The 15,775-nt window shown below is 39.1% G+C and overlaps 1 protein-coding gene across 1 annotated transcript in view; it reads left to right on the plus strand.

Annotated features, from left to right (window-relative positions):
• The window catches only part of GUCA1C (guanylate cyclase activator 1C), a 57,424-nt gene that overhangs the window by 23,863 nt on the left and 17,786 nt on the right, over positions 1 to 15,775 (plus strand). Inside the window, exons 2-3 of the mRNA XM_036742837.1 lie at positions 8,670 to 8,819; positions 14,192 to 14,279. Of these exons, the coding sequence (XP_036598732.1) occupies positions 8,670 to 8,819; positions 14,192 to 14,279 (238 nt within the window). The remainder of the gene's footprint in view (positions 1 to 8,669; positions 8,820 to 14,191; positions 14,280 to 15,775) is intronic.

Genomic DNA, 15,775 nt, shown 5'->3' on the forward strand with positions numbered 1-15,775 from the left:
GACTCATGGTTCAAAACATCTCCACCACATTTGTGCAGCATTATATAATGATAAATAATATAAATGTGTGTGCTGAAACTGTAAATATCCACTGTGACTGCGCAGTGAGATACAGGGATGAGGTGATGTAAACTTGTGAGGCTATTGCTGACAATATGCCTTCTTTGTCTGATGCCCTATAAAACAGGTGGCCATTGATTAGTGAATTGGGGGTTGAATGCACAAGCTGGGAAACTGTGTATGCCTTGATTGACCCCCATCAAGGCTTAGGGGGAACCTTTATGGTTGAATAGACAAGCTGGAATGCTGTGTGCCTTGACTGGCCCCCATCAAGACTTAGGAGGAGGGAATCTGTGTTTGCCTCAGCCAGCTCCCATTGAAGCTTGAGGGGATTTAGGAAAGCCCTCTAGGGTTGAATGTATAAGTTGTGCCTGTCTCGATTTACCCCATGGAGATGTAGGGGTAGTTGCCCCCCCACTTCTCCCCAGCCTCTGTGAGAAGCATGATTAGGGAATACTGTAGGAGTCTATGGTGTGTCTGTTATCAGCAATACTGTGTTAGAGAAGACTGGACTAGAATAAAGCTTATTATTAACCCCTCTGAAGCTCTTTCCTGTCTGACCAGATCAAGAGTGAACCTATTAGAGGCTGTATTCTAAAACCTCCAGTGCCTCCTATGTGCTATCTGTTTAACAAATGGGTATGGGAAAGAACTTCTAAGTTATTTTAATTTGCATTTAACTTATTAGCTATGAAATATTTTTATGTGACTGTTAATTGTTTTCCTTTTTTCTTTTAAAGACTTCTTTTTCGTATCCTTGACCATTTTTTTATTTGGGAATAGTTCTCATTCTATATTTATTATCAATGTCATATATATGTATATATAATGCCATATATTTATTATATAATGCTATGTGTGTATATGTATATATGTACATATGTACATATATTATGTATATATATTTATAGTATTAGACCTTTATCAGAGAAATTTGCTGTGAAGATTTTCCACAGTTAATTGTGTCTCTTCTAATTCTAACCTAACTACATTTGTTCAAATTCCTTCTGTTTCATACAATCAAAATTTTCCATTTTTATCCCCTGTGACCTATCTGTCTCTCATTTGATCATCTGCTGTACATAGCTGTGAAAGGTATCTCCTTCAGGACATCTTTAATATGTTTATGATACTTATATCCAGGTCATGTAATCTATTTAGAGATTATTCTGGTAGAAGGTATTAACCGTCCCTTCATAGTGACCAGCGGTAGAGGATATCACAGAAATTCAAAATGGTGGCCCCATCAGGCCTGAACCTTGAAACCTGAGGTCTCAACAGGAACATAGTTCTTAATGGTATGGATATTTCATTGTATTTTTCTTTGAGGTATACAGGTATAAGGCTTCCCTTCATCTCACACCCCTTTTACACAAAAAGGGAAAACCTTTGGAGGGTCACAAAAGGTTGTACTGATCCGGGTTTGCAATACAAGAACCTCTCTTCTCAACATAGCAAATAGAGTGCCCATTGGATTTGCCTGGCATAGTGGCACATATCTGTAATCCCGACTACCTGAGGCAGTTTGGTAAGCTCTGGAATTCCAAGATGCAGTAGAGCTAAAGGCAATCAGGTGTTCGTATTGAGTCTGGTACCAATATGGTGAGCCCCTAGAAGTGGGGGCACACCAGGCTGCCTAAGGAAAGACAAACTGACTCAGGCCAGAAAATGGAACAGGTCAAGGGTTCTGTGCTCAGCAATGGTATCAGGCTCATGAGTAGCTGCTGTTCTTCCAACCTGGGTGAGATAAGGAGTCCTGGTGCCCACTCCCTCCTAACCACCCCCCCTCAAAAAAAAACACTTAAAAGTTAGCAAATACAGGTTCTAACTCTTGCTCTTTCACTAGCTAGCTGTTGGGTATTGGATGAGTCACTAAGCCTCTGTAGGTTTTCTTTTTCTCTGCCATAAAATAAGGACTTGGGATTAATTGATTTCAAAGATACTTTCTAGATTTAACATTCTATGATTCTAGTCTGTCCTCTCTCCTGCCCTTAATTTCAGTAGACAAATAATGATTTGTCATAAACCAAGTCATCTGTAACCCCCACATAATGCAAACTCCTATGAAAACTTTAAAAAAAACGAAAAAGATAATAGGTAATGGAAATCAATCAAATCTAGCCCTATACCCTGGTGGTAATTTGTCAGATTATGTAACAGGATAATGGTAACCATAGTGAAAACAGGATACGTCTCCCAGTGGGCAGTTGTTTTCTGGAGGGGTTGTGGATTGTTGAACTACATACACGTGGCTTTGTTCACAGCTGGCCTTGGCTGCCCCAGAGGTCCCTGTATAGATTAGTGGGGCTGCCTGTTTTAGAACAACAAAACAAGAATGGTCATGCTCCTCTCCAGGTTATGTTTGCACAGGGCTGGTGGGCTGGAATGAAATGTAAGTACAAAACTCTGTGGTTACCCACAGTGCCTCATCATAAAATGTCAAGCGTTCTTACTGAAATGCTGCCTTGTGTTGCCTACTGCAATTCATCATTTTGATGACATTTTAAATGTGATGATTGAAATGAAACTCATAAAGTGAAACAAACCATTGTTGAATGAAAGGTTGTTATGGAAACCTGGAAAGAACAGTCCATAATAGGTTTACTAAAGCTCCCCAGGAACCGTGCACCTGAGTTACATGTGCAAGCTAACACAGGTGTCTTGTACGTACCAGGCTTTTGTGGATGATCTTCCGGTTAACAACCATGAGAAATGGTCCTAGAAATGTTTAAGAAAGGGGCTGTGCATGGGGCGTTCCTTGGGAGCCACAATGTAACTTTCTGTTTCTAAGCGGGGTGAGCCAAAGCTTGAGAGTACCTGTTCAAGAATTGCTGGAAGGGCTTCTGTGATAGGGATTCTAAACTAGGTGGTGAATGGGAAAACCATTTCTTAAGTACTCTCTGTGCTATACATTGTACTAGATGCTGGGGATACAAATATAAAAGTAACAGTCCTTGACCTCAAGGAGCTTCCCTTAGTAAAGGGAAATATTATGTCTAGAGAAATTGTGGCAAGGGAATTGGCCTTTGGTTTAAGGAGTTACAGGGATTGTGAGTGAGCAGAGAGCCCAATTGTCATGCTCATTCTAATTGCAATTGAAGTATTAATTTCATTATTATTCCCAAAAGAAGAGATGAGCAGAGACATGGTAGGTCCTCCCTGGTGTCCTTGTGGATGCATGGATCAAATAGGAAACATATTCCTGAGCAGTCTAGATATAATGGTTTAGGTGAGCCTGCTCTTATTCACCCACTAAAGAGGATAGCTCAACTCTGGAGTGAGTTCCAAAATTGAGTTTACACTAACTTAGTCTTTGGAGGTCAGGTAGGAAGATTGCTTTTCTAGGTATGGAGACATGAGGTTTCTACCTCAGCACAGATGGCAAGGGTCCTGGATAGGTTCTGGTGTCCTAGTGGAGGGCTGAATGGGATGTGAAATACAGTCTAGGGCTGGCTGGATGTAGAGACAATGCCCTCCATTGAGCAAAGTGATCCTCATCAGGCCTTGAGCTTTGTGAAGTATCTCTTAGAGCATCACTAAGGAAATAGCCTGGCAAGTGGATATTTGGGTAAACTTACATTTTGAGAGACCTAGATTCAAATCCTACCTCTGAGACTTAGCAGTTGTGTAGCCATAGGCAAGTCATTTAACCCTTCTGGTCTTCCCTTGCCACATCTGTAAAATGGGGAAAGAAAACACTTATAATACCTAGCGCTCAGGGTTGTTATGAGAATCAATCAATCAATAAACATTATCTATAATACACATTCAGCTATAGATATCTACCTTGCCCAAAAGGGAAATAGGAAGAGAAGAAGAGAAGCAAAAGGGCAGGGGGAGTGATAAAAAGGAGGGTGGATTAAGGGAGGCAGATCTTTGAGGAGGGGCAGGATAAAAAGGAAGAGAAGGATGAGCAGAAGAATATAGACTGGAGGGAAACACAATCATAACTGTGACTGTGAATGTGATGGACTCACCAATAAATAAAGCAGATAGCAGAATGAATTAGAAACCAGAATCTGACAATGGTTGTGTACAAGACACACTTGAAACAGAAAGACACACGTACAAAGGTAAAATAAGGGGCTAGAGCAGAATATACAATTCTTCAGTTGAAGTAAAAAAAAGCAAAGGTAGCAACCATGATCTCAGACAAAGGAAAAGTGAAAATAGACCTAATTAAAACAGATAAGAAGGGAAACTACATTTTACCAGAAGGCACCATAGACAATGATGTGGTATCAAAATTTTTTAACAGTAAGTTTTGCTGAGAAAGGCCTCATTTCTCAAGTAATACGGAACTGAGTCAAATGTATAAACATAAAAGCCATTCCCCAATAGACAAATGGTCAAAGGATATGAGCATGCAGTTTTCAGAAGAAGAAATCAAAACTATCTGTAGTCATATGAAAAAAATGCTTTACATCACTATTGATTAGAGAAATGCAAATTAAAACAGCTCAAACCTATCAGAAATGATAAATGCTGGAGGAGATGAGGGAAAATAAGTACACTAATGAACTGTTGGTGTAACAACAATGTTGCTAGCAGCTGCTTTGGAGGTGAAAGATGAATAACAAGACCAACAACAAGAGCACACAGGAGGACTGCTAGCACAGGTTCTTTGATCTGCTTTCCTAAGGAAAGCAACTTTAAGGGGTTAACAATCTCAGTTTAATTAAACATACCTATATCATTCACTTAGTTCAAGGGGAAAAGTCAGGAACCTGAACTTCAGAGCAAATACAAACAGAAACTACAAACAGATCAACAGACAGGCTTAGTCTGATTAAGACATCACATACATAGTTACCAAAAAGAGAAGCATCAACATCTGGGTTTTCAAAGCCAGGGGGCTCTTAACAACAGCTACCCAGAGTCTTGTCTGGTCAAATCACATGACACTCTTCCAGTGAGTGAGAACCCCAAAACAAAATGCCAACCTCAGATCTTATATACTCTTCTCAGGGTCAGAGGATTGCACAGCTTTGGGACTCAAATCCATGTGAACTAGGCTTTCCTGTTTCCCAAGTGGGTCAAAGACAGGTCCTGATTCAATCAAAGAAACAAAGGACAACAAAAAGTCCACTTTGCTTGCCAGTACATTTGAAAGGCAAGACTCACCATTGATTACCTTAGCATTCTAAAAGAGAAAACAAAAAAAGTCCCACCCTATTTACCATAACAGTTGGTAGAGTCGTGAACTGGTCCAACCATTCTGGAGAACAACCTGAAACTAATGCTGAAAAGACTATAAAACTGTGCATACCTTTTGACCTGGGAATACTACTATTAGGTCTATACCTCAAAGAGATCAAAGAAAAAGGAAAAGGACCTATATGTACAAAAATATGCATAGCAGCTCTTTTTGCTGTGGCAAAGAATTAGAAATTAAGGAATGACTGGGCAATGACTGATCAAGTTGTGGCACAGGATTGTGGTGGGAATACTGTTGTATTATAAGAAATGATGAGGGGGGTGGCTTCAGAAAAACATGGGAAGACATATATGATCTGATGCAAAGTGAAGTGAGAAGAAATGGGAGATCATTTTATACAGTAAAAGCAAAATTGTAATGATCATCAACTGTGAAAAACTTGGCTACTCCATCAATATAATGATCTAAGATAATTCCAAAAGATTCATGATGAAAAAAATGTTATCTACCACCAGAGAGAGAACTGATGAACTCTGAGTGCAAATTGAAGTATAATTTTCTAACTTTATTTTTCTTGCTTTTATTTTGCAATGTGGCTATTATGGAAATATGTTTTGCATGATTTCACAAGTATAATTGAAATCATATAGCTTGCCTTCTCAGTGGGGGTGGGGTGAGAGGAAGGCAGAGATTTTGGAACTCAAATTTTTTTAAAGAATGTTAAAAATTAATAAACCTAAAGAAAGAAACAATCTAATTTACATACAAAAATATAGAAAGGATAAATAGGAATCAAATGAGATATGTATGCAAGGTGTTTTTTCTTATTTTAAAAGACTGTATACATGTTGGCTATCATTATTATCCCCCTGCTATTAGGGGATACAGACAGGAAAAAAGGAGCAGCTGGTACTAAAAAAAAGGCCTCAAAGTCCATATGCATACAATCATCTTGATCCCCAGACACACACACACAGTCAGGTGTCGCTTTTTAATTTCTTTTTTCTTCAATGCTGCCTTGGATATTAATTTTAACATCATTTCAAGGTATACAAATATTAGATATGAAGAAGTGTTTTACCTCTAGGCCCTGAACAACCCCTGGGTAGCCCTGCTTGGTAGTGAGGGATAAAGATTAAGGAGAAGGAGCCAGGAGTAATCCAGGGAGGGCCCTAAGGTGAGGAGAGAATGTCAAAGTGGGAAAAGTCACCTCCAAGACAAACATTGCCCACTTCCTAATTTTGCCAGAGGTCAACCTTGCTCTAGAAAACATCTTTCCATGGCTTTATAACAAACAGTCTGTGATTTATGGGTCAGAGATATATGCCAGAAGTAAGGGCTTATTATCAATAAAGGTCTCCAGCAGTAATTTTTAATTTATAGAGAGGATGAGCTAGGGCTGATAAATCACGGCACATAAAAACCCAGCACTGTAGCTGCTGAATGTGTATTGCATTTCAAAGATGAGGCTATGGAGAAACAGCACATCAGTCAGCCTCAGAAATCCAGGATGCTGTGATGGTCTAACATTGTCATTACAACTGTTGATGAGTTTCGTAGGTTCTTATTTACAGATCTGTTTGAAAAAAAAGATGTTAAAAACTCAGGACCTGAGCCAGACACATACATATCATTGTGTTTTCTGGGAAGCCCTGGAATGAGGCTTTGTAATGCAGAGCACTTTATTTCCAGAGTGGAAGAATCCACAATTTGATTTCATAAAGTAGGACTGGGCAGCCTTTGTACTCCAGAGAAAATGCTTTGACAGACATCTTGCTATGTAGAACTCAGAGGTGGTGTTACACATTTCATAGAGCCACATACCATGCCCTTCCTGCCCTCTGCCTCCTCACCCTCTAGTGCCCTTTATCGATCCAATTTCATTATTTGTGAAAGTAATCCAGCTAACACACCAGCCTTAAAAATGCATACTGAGATATCAATGAGTACCGGGCCAAAATATTTATAGGGCAAGGGACCGTGGGTCAGGAAGCCTACTCAGAGAAATATGATCAAAAAGAATTAGTTAACTTTAGCAAATCTACAATGCATCCATGTATAAACTATGCCTTAGGTCTCTAAAAAATAACTCACCTCACACCTAGTTCTAAAAGATAACTAAGCAAAATAACTGCATCTGGCAGATTCTTTATAAAGGAATAAGAAGGGATAGATCTTAATCTGCTTTTCAGTGCTTAGGTCCCTAAAAAAAAATAAGTAAAAGTCAAACAAGGGGGTTAAAAAAACATAACCTCTGAGAGGGAGTGTAATGTAATAGAGACAACAGTGGACTTGGAAGTGCTCCAAAAGACTTGGGTTCAAATCCCACCCAGACATTTAACTAGACCTAAAGCAAGTTGGGGGGTTGGAGAAAAGGCAGTGAGGGAGCATTTATTAAGTAGCCACTATGTGCCAGGCACTCCAATACGTACTTTTTTTTCTTTTACAAATATCTCATTTGATCCCCTGAACAAGCCTGTAATGGACATGCTATTATTATTCTTTTTTGCAGTTGAAGAAATTAAGGTGATCACACGTTAAGTGACTTGCTTAGGGTAGTTGTGTTTGTCCTTTGTTCTTGAAGAGGAACATGACATCAGGGAAATGATGACATGACTGGCAGTTGACTTTGACTCGAGTGAGCGAGGGCTGTGCAAGGTCACCAGCCTCACTTTCTCCTCCAGAGCCATCTGGGTCCAGTGGCCTGGTATTTACCAGGATGACTGAAGATGGCCCAGGATGCAATGGGAGACCCTGGCTCTTTCAGACTAAGGCCTTTTCAGTTTCTGACTTTGAGTGAGGTAATGCCCATTCAGTGAATAGGTCTGCCTATTAAAGAAAGGTCACACATCTAGTAAATAAATGTCTGAGGTTGGATTTGAACTCAGGTCTTCCTAACTACGGGCCTGGGGCTCTATTCACTGCCTCACTAGCAGTGTCAGTTTCAGTCTAACTCAGTTTAGTTTCTATAGTATCTGGCTCTTGATTGGAACATCAAAGTGATCTGAGAGTTCTGAGAGGCAGAAATGAGGAAAGAGCATTTAAGAAAAAAAGAGACACTGTGTGCAAAGGCATGTTTTGGAGATGGAATGTTATGGCCCAGTAAATGGACCAAGTTGGCTATAGTATAGAGTACATGGGGCAAGATAAGATGGAAATCCTTGTGGGAAGATAAGTTGAAGTGAGACTCTGAAGGGCTTTAAATGCCAAAGGAATTTTATATTTTATCATAGAGGCAATAAGGTTTTTTCTTTCCATGCTTCTTTCAAGGGAACATATGAGTACCTCCCTTTTAAAGAGTTAAGCCCCAAGGAAAATTGACGTGCTGGGTTCTTTATGGGATTGTATAGTGTTGTGTTAAAGGTCCTGCTTATGAAAGATTACTATCCAAATAAAAGCTGACTGCCCTAGTTAAACATCCATTTTCTTTTTCACCCCTCCCTTTCTATAGGATGGATTTATCGACTTTTTAGAGTTTATTGCCGCCGTAAATTTGGTCATACAAGGGAAAATGGACCAGAAATTGAAGTGGTATTTTAAGCTCTATGATGCTGACGGAAATGGATCTATTGACAGAAAGGAACTACTGAACATTTTCGTGGTAAGGCTATAAATGCTCTGTATTCTGGTGGTATAGGGCATTGTATAGCAAGTTCGATTTTCTCACCCAATGGAATCAATGACTTTTCAGGGCGCTCTCCCAGGCAGTTTGGTCTTGCATGAATGAATATTCTGAGTTGAGGGGGAATGTGCTTGCCATGGCCACCAGAGGGTACCAGGCATCTGCAATTGCAAATCAACATTTTAACACAGGAGTCCGTTCCAACCTTCACTAATAGAGCATAGAATTTTCATCAACATCGAATAAATGAGCTGGCTAGAATTAACATTGGAGGGAGTCCCTTGGACTGACATAAATGAAGACAGAGTGGGCAGTTGCCTATATGGTTGAATTGGAAGAATACCCAAGCAAGGTTTCCCTGCTCCAAAATACCTTCCTCTCAAATACGCCTCAGTGCTTGAAATAGCTCTCTTCAGGGCTGCTGCATTGAAGAGAGTTTTTATAATTGAATTAAACAAACATTCATGAAATGTCTTATATTTGCAAAGTACATTTTAATTAAATCTTAATTAAATTTTACTTTTTTCAATTAATAAAAATCCATTTTCTCTCCCTCCCCAGTAGGAGAGAAATAAAAGATAGAAAAAACAAAACCCCTGTTACAAATGTGCAGAGTCAAGCAAAATGTGTCAAAATTCTATTTTCTCATTCTATACCCTGAGTCCATCATCTCTCTCTCAGGAGGGAGGTGAAATTCTCCATCACTGGTCCTCTAGAATCATATTTGATAATTGCATTGATCAGTTCTTAAATCTTTCAAAGTTGTTTGTCCTTACAATATTGCTGTTACTGTACAAATTTTTCTCCTGGTTCTGTTCGCTCTGCAACATGAGCCTTGCCAGGTTTCTCTGAAACTGTACCTTCCATCATTTTTTATAACTCAATAGTATTTCATTACGTTCATATAAAATAATTTGTTCAGCCATTCCCCAATTGACAGACACCCTTCCCTTCTTATTTTCAAATTCCTTCAAAGGACAACCTAAGGTACTTGGGTTACAGAGAAAAAAGATAAAAACTTTCTGCTCTTAAGGGATTTTGGACCTGGGATCTTATTAGTATAGGGCAGAGGTGTCAAACAAGCAACACTTTCAAGTTAAATCCAAACCAGATTAAATTGCTTAAAATGGGAAATATTTAACAAAATAAAATTACAATGGTATATAGATAATGCTAATATATTGTTTTCTCAGTTAACATGCTGCCTGCATAGATCTTTATGTATGGTTTAGTGCCCACCCCCCCATTTCTATTGGATTTTTACACCACAAGGGTAGGCAACTCCCAGAGAGGAAAATCCCTCTACCAATACAGGTAGGTAACTGTTTTGCAATTTATAGTCTTAGAGAGCTGTCTAGGGTACTGAGAGGCTATTGTCTTAACCCAGCCAATATGTGCTAGATTCGAGTGAGAAATTTTAAGCCCATGTTTTCCTGGTTCCCTGGCCAGATCTCTATCTGATACTCTTTGCTGTCATTATTTAAATATTTTAAAGTCATTGATACATACATGTATAAATATACATGGACATATATAAACATACATGTTTATACATGTGTATGTATATACATATATGTATCATATGTGTGTTTGTGTGTATGTATGTGTGTGTGTGTGTATATTTCCCAAATCAACTTTGATACCTGGAAATGCCTCTAGCTAGAGGCACTCCAGAATTTTATCAAGGGTATATTGGGATGAAATGTTTGCCAGCTCCAACTCCAACTCTAACTCTAACCCTAAATATCTCCAATTTTGACTCTAACCCTCTGACCTTAACCTTAAATGAGCATCTCCAAATGAGCATCTGCCTCTAACCCTCCAACTCTAACCATAACCCAACTCTAACCCTAACCCTAATAAGCATATTTTTATTTTTGAAATGTGCTCTCGTTGAAATATACTGCCAGCAACATTTCAAAGGATACCTGTGTGTTCAATAAGTGCCATATAAATATGAACTATATTGCCGGCAGCCCTTATTAAAATTATTACATTTTTACAAGGACATAAGCATAGGATCATAGGATCCTACATCTAGAAAAAAGTTCAAATGTCATTAGTCCAACTGCTTCATTTGATAAATGAAGAAACCAAGGCCCGGGGAGTTTGAATTACTTGCCCATGTGTCATTTAACACGGTAATGTGACAGGGGTGGAATATGAACCCAGATCCTCTGAGTTTGAGCAAGTGCTCTTTCTGCTATGCCACACTGTCGCCCTATAGAATATTGATAATGGTAATTCCAGCTTCTCCTTGCTCATTGATTTTTCCTTCCCTGTCCTAGAGATCTGGGGTCTATTATCAGATAGTGGACAGGGCATTGGGGAAGTAGAACATGTCATACACATGTTTTGCTATGTCTGGGCAATAGATAGAGGAAACAAAGTTTTGTTCCCATTTCTCATAAAATCTCCTTCTCTTATCTCTTTTCCCTCCCACACTCCCTACTACCAGATCCGGTGACAAGGGGCAGGTGGAGGTTTGGTGTCACATTGATTTATTACCATCACTCTAGGATGCCTAACAACCATTTTTTTGATTGGTGGGTATTAAGGGCTCCTAAGTGGGCTATACTCCACTCTTTGTCAACTAGAGCATGGAGGCAACTTGAGTCCTTGTTATCAGTTGTCATTTTAATGTGGTTTTTCTATGTTTTGGGGACCTTGAATGTAATGCTTCAATATTATTATGAACAACACTGAACAGGATCTAAATTCAGTGTATGCCTACACCTACATCAATGCTTTTCAGCATTTCTCATTCTTCAGCATCCTGCCAAAATTTTCATGAGAGGTAATTCTTGGTCCAAACTAAGGGAACAAAGGCCAGGATGAAAGACCTACAGATAAAATGAAGTGAATAGTGAGTAATTAATACCGGGGGAACAGCCAATGAAGAAAGTCAGAAGTCATGGTTATAAGTAAAAAGATAATGCTAAGGAGGAGTTGAGAAGCATACACTGTAAGCCACACAAAAGACATGCATACAAGTCTAAGCTCTTCTAGTGACTCTCTATGTGAATTTGAACAATTTGGTTAATTTTGCCTGATCTCAGTTTCTTCATATGTAAATTGAATTGATTGGACCAGAATGTTAGAGCTAGAAGTGACCTACTTCCTTCTAACTAATTTTCTATGACATTCTTAACTTTTTCTGAAACCACAGTTCTTCTTTATCCCCTGTATCCTTTCAAATAGTCACAGGCCAATAGCTGGGTCTGTTGAGTGTGATCTATCCAAGAGACCTAAATGTAGATTCTTCCAATCGAATTCTTGCTTCACAGGGTACTAACTTCACAAGGTTATTATGGAGTTAGAATGAGGCAATCTACATAAAATGCTTTATAAAGTTTAATATTAGCTATAATATTTTATTATTGTTATTATTATTATTCACTCTTTAAAGTCAATTTCAAACACTGTCTCTTCCATGAAGTTTTCCTGGTTACCTCAATTTGGTAATGACTTATCCAATTATTATTATTTTTAAACTCTCTAATGCATTTTTCATGTAATATATCTTACTGTTATCTGTGTTAGTGTCTATTAAATGGTAAATTCTAGGAAGGGAAGGAATTGTCTTTTCTTGAAAGGCAGCATGGTTCAAGGGAGAGAGTTGAATTTGGAGTCGATGGACTTGGGTTTGAGTTTCAGCTGCATGATCTCAGACAAGTCACTTAATCTCTCTGGGCATCATTTTGTTCTTCTATAAAATGAGGCAGTTGGATTCAATGGGCCTCTGAAGCTACTTCCAAGTCTCGATCTACAAGCTAAACTTGGTATTTCTCCTAGAAGCCTGATGAAGGTGGGACTGCCACAGCTTTGATCTAGGCTGGGGTGTAATAAAACATTTCCTCCCCACAGCAGTCTAAATGTCCCTGTCATCAAGCTTTAAACTTCAAGGTGACCCCATTCGCTGGCTTGGTGCACTTCCAGGAGACAGGAGAGGAAATCCACCCCTCCACAAGGGCAGATCTCTAGGCATCACTGAACCCATAATTGGACTACCCTCTGTACCTGTGCTGACCCACTCCTGACTTTTTTTTTTTGCAACAGGTGAAAAGCTTTCTAGTGATGACCTGGATCCATTCCATACCCCTTAGTAAATATTTGTTAGTTAATTAAACTGTGCCATTTTTAAGAATAAGAGGAGAAATAAGGGAAATTCCAATAGGAAGATCTTTGGCAGACCAATCACATCTAATTGAGTATTAATCAGCGTAAGGAAGTTGAAGGGGATGATAAAGATGGGACAAAAGCAATATTTTACTGAGAGGAAAGTGAGCAATGACTCAGAGTCCCTAATATCAAAGGTGACATATTAGAATATCTAACAAATGTGTATATAACAACTCTTCCCTATTTGTGTTACTTGGACAGACAGAGAAAGACTTTGGAAGCCATAGATATATAGGGGAAGTCAGCTGCTTAATAGGCTTCTGACTTCCTGCTTGCTTCCCTAGGGACTTTGGAAAGAGAATTTTTCTTTGGCCAACATTGGGGTCTTTTTGTCTTGGTTTACATGCTTATTTTGCTACCAGGCATAGAGCTCATTCATGTGTGTATATTTTCTGGCATAGTCTAAACTATAGAATTTCTCCAATTTATAAATGGGCTTCTTCTCTAAGTATCTGTTGTTATATATGATATTTTTTTCTATAAACTGATGTATAGTGGTATGGGACAAAGCCAGCTGCCATAAACTGAGAGCTATTCTCTCCTCTTACAGGCTAGTGACCCAGGCAAGCAACTTTTGTTTTGAATCTGTTGTATGGCTAGCTCAACAACATTTAGAGAGGCAGATAAATATCATTCTAGTCCAGATCCCCTCTTAGAGACTGAAGAAAAGAGTGTCCAGCCATGTTCTTTCTTATGCACCCCTCAAAGCAGTAATCAAGATCTCTCTTGGAGAGGAGTGGGCCAGATTCTAGATACATTTATTCATGCCACCCTTGATCTACATTTGAGATAATTCCTAATTCCATTTGTAGAGGCAGCTAGGTGGTGCAGTGGATAGACTTCCAGGCCTGGAGTTCAGAAGAGTCATTTTCCTGAGTTCAAATCTGTCCTCAGACACTTACTAGCTGTGTAACCCTAGACAAATCACTTAATCCTGTTTGCCTCAGTTTCCTTATCTGTAAAATGAGCTGGGAAAGGAAATGGCAAACCACTCCAACATCTTTCCAAGAAAACCTCAAATGGGGTCATGAAAAGTCAGACACCACTGTAAAACAGCTGAACAACACGATTCCATTTCCAATCCTAACCCTAACTTTAATCTTAATTCCATTCATAACTTCTTTCCCTTGGTGTATATTTGAGCAGATCACATTTGTTTCTGTTTACAGGCAATACAAGCCATCAATGGCCAACACACCCTGAATGCTCAGGAATTCACCAACTTGGTATTTGAAAGGATTGATGTAAATAATGATGGTAAGTCAGTTGCTAGCCTCGGGCTCATTTTTCTAATGGTCCATAAATGAGGGGGCTTAGGGGTAGGAAATGATAAATGGATTTTTCCATTGGATGGTGATGAAAAGGGAAGATACATTTAATTCAGCGTTGATCACAGGACCACAGGATTTGAGAGCTGGAGAGTTGGAAAGCAGTCATTTAGTCCATCCTTAACTAAAAGAATCCTCTCTATAATATATCTGATATGTAACCTCTGTTTAAATACTTCCAATGAGGAGGACCTTTTATAACACTTTGGGTCAGTTTTAATTTTTGAGAAATTTTTCCTAACCTCAAGCCTCAGTTCATCTTTTTGAAACTTTCTCCATTGCTCCTGGCTCTAACTCTGGAGTCAAACAAATCTATTCTGTATTCCACATGACAGCCCTTAAAAAATTTGAAGGCAGCTATCACACTTCCTAAGGACAGTGAGGTGGTACAGTGGATAGAGTATCGGGCCTGGCATCAGAATAGACCTGAGTTCAAATCTGGCCTCAGACACATCCTAGCTTTGTGACCCTGGATAAGTCACTTAACCCTGTTTGCCTCAGTTTCTTCATCTGTAAAATAAACTGGAGAAGAAAATGGCAAACCACTCTAGTATCTTTGCTAAGCAAATCCAAATGGGGTCACAAAGAGTCAGATCCCACCAAAACGACCCAACAACAACAGCATCACATCTCCTTAAGTCTACTCTGTCCAGGCTAACTATCCCTAGTTCCTTCACAGATCCTCATAGGACATTGAACTCAAAAATTCAATATAATATTCCAGTGTGATCTATCACTGGAGGAACTTTCGCCTCCGTATCCCAAAGTCATGCCTCCCAAGGCTTCCCACATGCTTTTTCTTTTTAATGACTGCCGTATCATCCTGCTGATTCATATTGGTTTGCAGTCCACCAAGACCCCCAGATTTTTTTAAATCAGATTTTATGTTAGTTAATCTTTCATCATGTTCCTGTTGTATGAAAAGTCCTAAACTAAGTGCTAAAGGAAATACAAAGTTTAGATAAGGAACACTGTCTATATATTCTAGGCTACCAACACAAAGGGCTATAATACAAAATGTCTGATTAGTGAGGTCGGGCAAGCAGAGAAAAAGGTCCTCATGAACTGGGGGGGGGGGGGGGAAGGGGGGGGGAGGGAGGGAGGTGGGATCCGGAGTAGGAAGTTGTATTTGAATGGAGCTGTAAGGACTAAGTAGGATTCCACAGCAGAAGCTAAAGAGGGATGATGTGCCAGCCATAGACAACACTCTAATGCAGCAGTTCACAGTGTATGGACCCCAAGACTCTTTCAGGCGATCAACAAGTCAAATCTATTTTCATGATAATATTAAAACATTATTTGCCTATTAAAATATTCATCTTTCTTCCAACTGCATTTTTGTGTGAGGCAGGATTTTCTTCATATACTTGAGTCAAAACAACATATTGCACAGATTGAATGCATAAGCAGATATGAGAATCCAAC

This window comes from Trichosurus vulpecula, chromosome 2 (genome assembly GCF_011100635.1).
Source record: "Trichosurus vulpecula isolate mTriVul1 chromosome 2, mTriVul1.pri, whole genome shotgun sequence".
Taxonomy (NCBI): Eukaryota; Metazoa; Chordata; class Mammalia; order Diprotodontia; family Phalangeridae; genus Trichosurus; species Trichosurus vulpecula.